We start from the raw sequence: 11,141 nt of genomic DNA on the forward strand, positions 1-11,141 counted from the left end.
TAATATTTTCAAGATGCATTAAGCCTTCTTTCACGCTTTTTACTTCTTTTTCAACTTTTACTGGGAAAGTAGGCTAAAAAGGGGGAGATAAAGTGGCAACAAAACAGAAAGATAAACAAATATAAAACTGCAATAAATTTGGAGGGTAAACAAACTGACAGTTAAAATTAAAGTTTAAAAAAATGCTTTTTTACATTTATCATATTATTTTACTAATTAATGCATTTAGAAAAAAGAAATTGCTGGGGTAGGCGAAAGATTAGGAACTGTACCTGAAATGCAGTGGTTCATTAATTTTTCGAAAGGTCCATTAAATAACTTAGAAGTGAAATTCAGTTTAAGTTATTTGAAATTTTGAAAAAGGGTCCATAAACAGACCAATTTGCTCTCTTGGTAGATTCCTGGAAACATAACCTTTCAGATACTTTTAGAACAGCCCATTTTTACGAATTTATGAGTTCAATCTAGACGTTTTTTCTTTATTAGGAATATCAATTTTTTAGACGATACAATCAATTCAAAGCAAATCTTTGATTAAAAACTACATCCCCAGTTTAAAATGTAAACAAAAAGTTAAAGAACAGAAAAACCTACTTGCTTCTTTGAAAAGTAAAACAAAAAATGTCAGATAAGGAATTAAGTTCCTGTTACTTTTTTTAATCTTAACTTTCGGCATGTCATCAAAATTTTTTATAATACTTGAATAAGGATATTTTGTTCTACCAAAACCTTTTTTGATTTTGCTAAAGCTAATTAAAGTTACTTCAAATCATTAAGATGATATGTCAAGTTGAGAAAAACAAACTTTTTCGACTTTCCATTCTTTTTGCTTTTAATAAAGCTGCTGTGGCTATAAAAGTTGCTTGAAACATTTCTGCTGTGCATGGGGATAGTGCCTTAGTTAAAAGAGCCGCTTGTGACTAGTACGCCTAGTTTTAAAATTGAAATTTGGATCCAAAAGACTGACCTTGTTTGGGCCATTCAGTTTTTTGAAGAAACGTTTCAACAAACTTTCACGTCAAAAGACAAGGCAACTTAAAAAGTTGTTAATTTTTTCCAAAAAGAAAACTTAAATATATATATATATATATACACAATAATGATAATAAAAAAAGTGAAAAATATTGAAAAGACCACACCAAGAGCCCATAGATGCGCAACACAGCAAAACTAAAAAGCCAAGTAAATATAAAATTAAGCAAACAGAATTGCAAATATTAAACAAATTATAAATAATTAATGATGAGAAAAAGGAAAATTGCAAACAGCTATTAAGTAGAAAAAGACAAAGTATGAATCCAGAGCTCATCAGCCGTGGAGAATTCATTAAATATGGTCAAAAGACCTAAATTTTTAACAAAGAACAAAAAGAGAATGTTTAAGCTCCAGTACATGCAATATAGAGTAACAATGGGCAAAAGCACCACTTGTTAACATATAAACGGTGCTTCACTGTGTATATATATATATATATATATATATATATATATATATATATATATATATATATATATATATATATATATATATATATATAATATATTAATAATAAAAAAGATAAGAAAAAAAATAAATACGATAGGAGTTAAATTGTTGTCCAAATATTTCACTGACTTTTTACAAAAGTGTGTAGTATATGTGTTTAGACACCTAATTTCATCAGCTTAAGAACTAATAAGGTGTATCAAAGGTATATTTTTATTTATTTTTTTTATTTGATTTCAGCAGAAAGGTTTTCTACCACTAAAAACTTAAAGTGTCATTATAGTCAAGCCTGTAAAGAATATGTTGAACTGTATAAGACAAAAAATGGAACAAGCAGAATACTAAAAAAGGAAAACAAGAGTTGAATAATTGTTTTAAAAATTACCTTTAACTTTGACATAGTCTAACTCAGGGTGCACACAAATTGATAAATTGCTAGGTAAAGTCCATGGGGTTGTTGTCCAAGCTATCACAGACACATCTGGAGTTTCATCCAAAGGAAAACTGACAATCACTGAAATAAAAGTTTAAAAACTGTGGCATGCTATCATCTATATTTCAAGACAAATTTCAGAGATGATATGATGAATTTCTGATCATAATTTATGAAATAATTAAAATATACAAACTAAATTATACCAATGGTGGACAAAATGCGACTCCTTCTCAAGCTCAGTGCAACAGCCACAATGGTTTACGTAAGTTTAAATACAAAATAATCCAAAATTAAATTTCAGTATCCTCTTATTAGTGAAATTGCTGAAGATGAAGTTTGTGAAATAATGCTCAGTAAAAAAGTATCAGAAAAGTTTAGACATGAAGGAGGATCAGGCATTGCAAATGCACAGCACAGATTTCATCCATTTCAATCAGGATATCTGCTACATTTAAGTTTTCAAACCCATATCACTATACTATTTGCCAGAAATCTATATAATTAAAAGAGTATGTATATTGTCGCCTCAAAGCAACAGTAGGGTATCTTACTGTTATTCCTGGGATTAGATGTCTTACTGTTGCTGTGAGGTGACGAAATGTACGTATGAGCTTGAGCGTATGTATGTTCCTTATACAAATCCAGTTTACATCCAAATTTGATCAAATTTGACAGGTAGGTATTTCTGCATCTGGGAAGGGTCATGGGGGGGGGGAGAGGGGGTTACAAACTATAAAAAAGTACTGAACTCTTCAAATTTTTTAGACACAAAAATGGCATAAAATGGCTCTTTTTACCAGGAATAATTGATAGATTGTCGCAATTTTAGTTTTACTAAAAAGTCTGCAAAAAATATCCAGTTCAAAGATTTTTTTCCTTCGGTTTGGAAACTCAAAAGTGCCTAAACTTACCAAGAAAAAAGTTGTAAGCATTTTTAAGTCAGGGAAATAAAACGTTAGAAAAGGATGAGTTAGACTAAAACTCTCAGTTTGACATAAATCAAAGATTTTCATTTTTCAACAGATATTGCTATCGCTGATGTGGTGGTTGATCTGTTATCTAAATACTTTATTGTAAAGTTAGGCCCTGTGTAATTAAATATGCTGCGCGTGACATAAAGTTTATGATAAAAATATTAAATCTGGCTGTGAACAAGTGAATTATATACAACTTAAGCTTTTACGAAAGATATTTAGAACATACAAAGAAAACAACTAACCAGCAGGATCAACAACTTCTTTATAATTTTGTCCAGATTCAAAATTTGAAAGGGGAGTACTACATGCAGTTGAAAAAGGCATCACCTAATAATGATAACAATAAATAAATAAACAAGACAGAGATAAAAACATTTAATATATATAAAAGTATCAGTTAAAACACTTATTGATCTCAAAAAAAAAAAAAAAAAAGTCCAAAGCACATACGAGATGATCCAACTGGTTTTTTAAATGACATACTTGGCATCTTCATTAGAGTAAATCAGCACCAATTTAATGAAACATTAGTAAAGGTTAAAAATAAAGGTTGTTCCTTTGAAATTTCTTCAATGAGGCTAACTGCCTTACAAAACACGAGGAAAGTCCCAATAGCCCATCACTGATTTTCAAACATTTCCACCACTTTTATATGGAAATTGAAAAAAGTTAGCATTTGAGGTTACAAAAAAAACCTGTTTTCATTTATAAAAAATGCTCAGTAACTTAAGCATAAAATACTTCAGTAACCAGAAATCTTAAAATGCTCAAAATTTGATTGTTTGAATCGTTAAACAAAAACAAAAATTATTAATTTCCTTCAATGCAAAGATAGTATTTTTTCATGTTCAGAAAATATTATATATTAATGACAAAAATATTAAATTACTGAGTAGAGTTTAGAAATATTCTCATAAAAACAACTTTATTTCGACTGAAAGTAAAAATGGCAAACAAACAACATATTAAACATATAACGTTACTACGAAACACGACACATCAAAAACATGGAATAAACTGTTAAACTGAATCTAGACGAATGCAGCACATACAAAACCTTAAGAGTGTTGCCAAACTGAAATGCAGATAAAAACATTATTAAGTAAAATCATGTAAATGAAGCTGATTGTTTTAAATTGATTTAGTCTTACATCTAACAAAAGTCTAAAATTTATTTCAGTAACATGAAGCATAAACATATTTACATTTAATAACATGAAATACAAAATAATAATAATTAATAAATAACAACAAAAGATGCATTTAATATTTACCTTGACACCACGATAAACAAATCCTTTGTTATATAACTGCTTGAAAACATACCACACACTTTCCATGAATGATGGATAAAGAGTTTTATAGTCATTTTCAAAATCAATCCATCTACCCATTCGGCCAACAATTTCCTACAACAGAGAGATTTTTTAAGTACAACTAAAAGATACTTATTGGTGCTGATTCCAGAAAAAAGTTTTGTCAAAGCATAAACTTTATTTTGAAATTCGTTTGAAATAAGAGAAAGTACAGTACCTCCCACTGTTTTGCATATCTCATCACAATTTTTCTGCATTCATTATTATACTGTTCAATGCCAAGTTTTTCAACGTCACTTGGACCTTTTATACCAAGTGTTTTGTCAATTTCATATTCCTGGAATGAATAATGCAACAAATAAATAAATTAAGATTATGCATTAAAAAAATGAACATTGCCATCCTGAGAAAATAAAGATTTAATTCAAAATAACTAAAAATTACTTTAAAAAATAATGCATAAGTTAGCAACAATTAGCTACAAACAAGCATGCCATTATTTAGAGGCGTGGGTGGGGGAAGGGGGTCAAGAGAACCACTCCACCATGACATGAGATATTAACATATAATTCGGCATGGTTTTGGATGTTTTTTGACATAATTTGGATTAAATGTTTGACACCCCTGGAAAAAATTGAAATGACAAGCTTGACTACAAGATTATTTACTTTAACATTTCACTATAAAAATGGTGTATTTTCCTGTATATGATTTTACTATACATTGTTATATAAAGCCCTTTGCAAATTTGTCCATAGTAGAAACAAATACAGGTGTTCAGCTACTATTAATTAGTTGATACAGTCAATTCGCAATAACTCGAATCTAAAAGGACCGAAATAAACAGTATATAATAAAAAACCGTTTGGCGCAGTATAGCCCTCAAGGGCTCTTGCGCCATAAAAATCAAAGAAACCAACCAACTAAAAGGACCAAAGAAAAACTTCAACTAATCGGAAGTTTGATTTACGGCTAGTTTCGGTTTTCGACATTTTAATATAAAAAACCATCAAATATTTTAATTAATATGTACAGATAACAGACGAAATTACAGAACTTAAAAGTTTTAGCACAATATGCAAAGTTTAATCAAAAATATTGAAAGAAAAAAAATCAAAAACATGGTTTTGATTTCGATATTGCTGGAACTACTTGAATAGAGCTAATTCTACTTCAGGAAAGGTGCACATCTTCATTCGTTTCAAATTCGTATTCATGGATTCTACCACTTTAGAAGTTTCTCTTTTTCTTTTAATATCATTGACAGAGTACTTGCTTAGGCATCTTTGATAGTAAAGAAAACTCACTCTGTATCTTAGGAACTTATCAGCAAATGATCGAACTAAGGAATGAAGGGGAATACAACTCAACTTAGGTCAGTCTTTGAATAAAGGTACAATCAGCTGACTTGACAACTTGACAGCTTAAAAGCAAATTCATAGTCCAGAAACATGTTCTCCGCACTCATTTCCACACGTGTACCTCCATTATCGCACATTGTCTCAACAGATGTTCTTCTTGCTTTAGAGGTCTATTGTACAGGAATTGCAAGCGAGGGTAAATAAATTTTTCTCTCACAACCACTTACTTTTCTTTTTTGTTCTTTCAAAATAAATTTCGAGTCCTCTTTGAAAAAACTTTGAGTTAAAGGAAGTTAATCTTGAGACATTGAGAATAGTTAGCATGGAATTAAAGACAAAGGGATTGGGACTAGATAAAAAGTTTGAGTTATAGTAATATTCGAGTTATCGAACTTTGAGTTATCGCGAATTGACTGTATTTATCTTTTGAAAAGAGCTTTGCTTCGTTTTTATACTGAAAGATACACTGTATTTTCATGCTTACTATCCGTGGTGTATAATCTGCAGGTCTGGTCCTACAATCGGCCTGAAGAAAAAAAATTCTCTCCAAAATCTGCGGATAATACAATGTTAAAAAAAACTACGAAGTATTTCAACAACTAAATTAAGAATATGAAGAAGTAATAATATTTAAGGTACAATCAAAATTAATGACTTCTTCTTGAAATCACGATAACAGTACGCTAATTACTTAAAGATGGAGAGTCAAGACAAAGCAGAAAACAGTCAAGTGCAAATGGAAATTCCTTCTTCTTTGACTGTAGTTATTTTATGCAGTTTGAAAAACATTTGAGGAAAATTCAAGCACTGTAAATTAAACAAGCCTACAGGCAACAAAACTGTCTTTACTAGCGAATCCTGCTGTGAATTCAGGCTCAATGCATTGATGTTAAGAAAAGAAAAAGCTCAAATAATTTGCAGCTGTGTATAATACGCACCTCCTTTGTTTTGAACTTCTTTAACAGATAATCAGGGGATAATATGCAGGAAAATATGGTAACTAAATGCGATAATATTTAGCAAACAAATACACATTTCAAAATTACGGAGATAGGCACATATACAATGAATGACACAAATTTTAGTGACATTTTAGAATGAAACTTGTTTGGTACACAAGCAAGAAAAAACTAGTTTAAAAAATCTACATAAATGACACAGAACTAACTTTTTAGGGGACTTTCTCATGACACATCACAACTTCAAAAGCCATTTTGGAGGTAAAATGATACAGAGTGTTATAAATATATAAAAACAAAAAGATTTTCATCTTTATTTGATACTACTAATTTAAAGGCTATTGCAGAAAATGGCCAACACTTATGTAAATAAGTAATGATTAAAAGTAAGTCTGAAAGCAAGAAATACACACCACAGGTAAACCATGACAATCCCAACCAAACCTTCTCTCCACATGGTAACCGGACTGTTGGGCAAAACGTGTCACAATATCTTTTATAGTTCCGGCTAATATATGTCCATAATGAGGAAGACCAGTTGCAAATGGAGGACCATCATAGAAGGTATACCTATATAAATAAAATAGATTTTATTTACTTGGTTGTTATAAACAGGAATCTAAATATACAACTTTAAAAAAAAATTCTTCTTTTTGTTATGTAAGGCCTTTTCAGTTTTCTCTTTAATATCTTTTTTTCAAGGATTGGTCAGTGCAGCTTTTGATTTCCAAGGAGGTCACAAACTGAATTTGCAATGGATTTTTCTGCCCTAAAAGCAGCATGAAATAGGGAAATGCACAGATAAAAAGGAAAGGAGAAAATCAGTTTCAAGATTTGATTAAACATTAAGTAAACGATTTAAATAAATACACAATACAAATGTGACAATCAGCAACAGGCTCTGGGCCCAGCTAAGCTGGTCCTAGTCAGTTTATTAGTCCCCAGTGAAGATCAATGACCCTCTTAAAGCTATCCACCCCTTTGCTCATTACCGCCTCTTCCGTCAAGCAGTTTCAAGTGCCCATGGCCCTTCTAAATTAGTAATTTTTCCCAATTTCCAGGTTAGACTGAGATTTGAATAGCTTAAAACAATGACCCTCGCCCTGATTTCCGTGTAAAAATTTAACCCATTACAATCTTCTATTTTGATAAATTTAAACAACTGAATCATGTCTCCTCTGCTCCTGGGTATACATATTAAGCCTTTTAAGTCTGGTAACAAATTCTAAATCTGAAAGACCCCTTTAAAAATATAATAAAACTTAAATTTAAATAACAACAATACAGGCGCATCTTTTCAAAGTTTTCGAGGGGAGCTGGCTAACAGGCACTGGTCCCAGGTAGAATAGTACTTCAACTGGCAATTCAGTACATGAACTTAGCAGTGCTGGATCATCCAGTTTCTGAGCCGGAATAATTCTTGAAACTATTGCCCTTTACCCATTCCTTTAAATTTTTTACCAAGCTTCAACAAAAAAACACTGAAATTAGATGAATTTAGCCGCATTGGAAAGACACTTGCTCTCTCCTATGCCCAACACTGAAACTATAAATCTCCAATAAAGATCAAGAGTATACTAAAGATTTTTTTTCTTTCCATTGCAAGTAAACAGTAGTTTCTAGTGAAAAATTTTAAATGCCAACAGCCCTATGCTTTTGTTGTATGTCTTCTAATAATCCACAAGTTCATTTCTTTTGCATTGAAAAGGGGATGACTTGCAACCCTGAAACATGTGTCTGCAGTTTCCTGCAAATTTGTGCATTTAATGTTTAATTACAGTTGGCTCTCTGTTTAATGACTTTCAAGGGACCACAAAAATTGTCCTTAAATAGAATGTTTTTAACACTATAGTGGACCATCTGGGACCGGGAAAAGTCATCATTAGAGAAAGTCCTTAAATAGAGCGTCATTAGAGAATCAACCTTGTATTTTATTTTATACTTTTCAGCACAAAAGTTAATTTCTTTCTTTCCTAACAAGTTAATATATTTTTTCGAATAAAAATAAAATCAGAGAAAGATTTTTTTAGAAATGTTCTCACTGGTACAGTCATCAACACAAATTCTAGCAAGGTAAAAATTGAATAGGTTTTCCAGTACTAGCATTTCTTTATATCAAAAATGTAAATGTTTGCATTTGAGAAAATATGCATAGTATATTGAAAATTAAGCAACGAAATTAAAGCAATTCTTTTCACAGCAAGATAAACTGAGATTTTAAGGATGCACAAATAAGGGCTTATATAAACGCGATTTATTGACCTGTAACAGATGTGCGGTCTCACTGACCGCTCAGAAGTTATATCCCACCACCCCTATTCATTTTTAATCTAATTGAATGGTTTTTCCCCAATAGCTTTTTGTCTTGTGACCTTGAATACCCCATGGATTATCAGTTTCTTTTGGGAAGTGCATTTGGTTTAAATTTCATTGCCCCCACCCCCCCAATCAGTGAGACCTCACCTCCCCTTCAGTGAAACTTTTCTCGGCAGAAGTAGATATGGCTTTTAACGTTAGGACCACAGAGATGGATTCATTTATCTTATTAGTGATATGCAGAAGCTATGCAAAATGTTCTAGACAAGGTTGAGAGTTGTTTGAAATGTTCGCAAATTTACATAATAAATTTTCTTGGGACAATGAGGGCTGAATTACGATGGTATACTAATAGTTAAGGTACTGTCAAAATTTTCCCGTAATGTCATATAATCAATTTTCTGGTGTTAAACTGTTCAGTATATATTACTTTATTTATATATTAAAAGACTAAAATAAAATCATTAATAAGCAACAGATTCATTTTTAAATTAATTTTTAATTTTTTACTGCAGCATACGATTTTTCTCGAAAATTTTATGGCTCTAGTAAAATTTCCTCGGAAAAGGTATACTTCAATTAAAATGTTATTTTTCTGTCCTAGGACAGGGGGATAAAAGTTCAAAGAACATCTAAGGAAAATTACATGAATAAGGTAATTAAATTTTTTAAAAAATTTGAAAATAGAGCACGATCTCTGAGACCTCACCTCACGTCCTACTTTTCCCCCTTGCCTGTTACAGGTTAAGTTGCTGAAAAAATAGCCATAAAACTTTCAATTAAAAAATATTTATGAAATTAATTGGAAATAATTCTTAACACAAATTTAAAGTTTAAAAAGAGCCATTTCAGAAGTTTTTATACAAGCTTAATAAACTTTTTCAAAAAAATACGAAATATATTAAGTTTAAAAAATATTAGAAAAACATTATTTGAATGCTGCAGTATACCTTGGTTTCCCCTTTGACAGCTTTAAGCTTTTCTTGAATGCTTGAATAGAATTCCACAGCTGCAAAATATTCTCTTCTTCTTTTGGAAATTCAATGTATTCTGGCACAGGTTGCAACATGTTTCTGAATCAGAATTTAAAATACAATAAGTTTTTGCAAAATGGTTCGGTAATGCAAAATTTTTCCTAAAGAGGAAACAGAACGTATTATAGCAGTACGATTCACGATGCAACTAAGATAAAAACAAAATGATCAGCAAGAACTTTGAATATTGCATTTAAACATTAGAAAAAAGGCTATTAAATTGCATCATCCACTTTTGTTTGTGAAGCAAAAAGAGATGACGCAACAGAAAACATATTTATGCAAACAAGGCAGGGGAAGAAATGAAACTTTCAATTCACTAAATAGTTCCTAAAAAGTCTATTAAGGACGATTTTAACTGCTAAATACAAACAATAAAAAGGGCATTTAAGAAATGAACTATAACATGAAAATAACATTCATACTACTTCTGTTTACACTGTCACCTGTTTCTTTTTCGAGTTCCACTCAATCAGAAAATATCAAACGATATCTTAGTTTAATTCATCGCCAAATAATCAAACAGGAAACTTGAATAATCGGCGAACGGCAAACATGTATTTTTGTATATAAATCGTGGTAGTGTGTTTGTGTTGCCAAGCTATTAGAATCAAATAGTCAATAAATAATTTTATGTTTCTTTCAAGAAATATTAATGATTTTTCATTTTTAAACAGATTTGGATGTCATAAGGAACGAAGAAGATTGAATTGAGTCAATGTGTTCTCAAATTTTGTATTAAACTTAAATTTGACCATGTGCGGCCATGATTTGACTGCTGACAGCTCTGGGTGACGTGCACTCAACGGTGACGTAGTTAATTTATGAAAATAAACACTTTGCAAAATGTGTTATCGAGTGTACGTGTTCGTGGTTTTTTCTAATTCATAGCTGAAATAAATTCAAAGCAGTTTTTACCCCCTCGGAAATGGAAATGTCAGGTATTTAAACATTTGTTGACCGTTTTGTTTTGGATACTCACCAAGGAGTTTTATTTGTCGTGAAATCTGATGTTGACAAACAAATATAAGGAAACGAAATGATTTGTAGAGTAGATATACTAGATTATCCCTCCCCCCGAACACTTTCTCCTTTACTTTATTTAAAAGCATGATAACTATGAAAAGCTTTAGCTCAAAGTATGCAATTGTGTGCAGTGTACAAATAACTATTATTATTAATTCAGCATAATCTCTACTCAAAAGTTTATTCGTCGTTTTTGTTTAACGTTATTATTTCAATTCAACATGAAGATAT

General features: G+C 30.9%; 1 protein-coding gene across 1 annotated transcript; it reads right to left on the bottom strand.

The window, feature by feature from the left end:
• Nucleotides 1-1,751: 1,751 nt before the first annotated feature.
• Nucleotides 1,752-10,458, bottom strand: LOC129220804 (isoleucine--tRNA ligase, cytoplasmic-like). The gene is made up of 8 exons (XM_054855235.1): nt 10,331-10,458; nt 9,801-9,923; nt 6,948-7,104; nt 4,432-4,551; nt 4,173-4,307; nt 3,141-3,225; nt 1,871-1,999; nt 1,752-1,774 (listed from the first exon to the last, which is right to left on the bottom strand). Exons 2-8 carry the CDS (start codon nt 9,917-9,919, stop codon nt 1,752-1,754), a joined length of 768 nt encoding a protein of 255 aa, XP_054711210.1. The 5' UTR covers nt 9,920-9,923; nt 10,331-10,458.
• Between the last annotated feature and the right edge of the window lie 683 nt (nt 10,459-11,141).

This window comes from Uloborus diversus, chromosome 4 (genome assembly GCF_026930045.1).
Source record: "Uloborus diversus isolate 005 chromosome 4, Udiv.v.3.1, whole genome shotgun sequence".
NCBI classification, from domain to species: Eukaryota; Metazoa; Arthropoda; class Arachnida; order Araneae; family Uloboridae; genus Uloborus; species Uloborus diversus.

Coding starts and splice junctions, on each gene's coding strand:
- LOC129220804 (XM_054855235.1), bottom strand. CDS start 9,919: ATGTTGCAACCTGTGCCAGAATACATTGAATTTCCAAAAGAAGAAGAG. Junction 4,308..4,431: donor GATATGCAAAACAGTGGGAG/GTACTGTACTTT, acceptor TCTCTGTTGTAG/GAAATTGTTGGCCGAATGGG. Junction 1,775..1,870: donor AGACTATGTCAAAGTTAAAG/GTAATTTTTAAA, acceptor TATTCTTTACAG/GCTTGACTATAATGACACTT.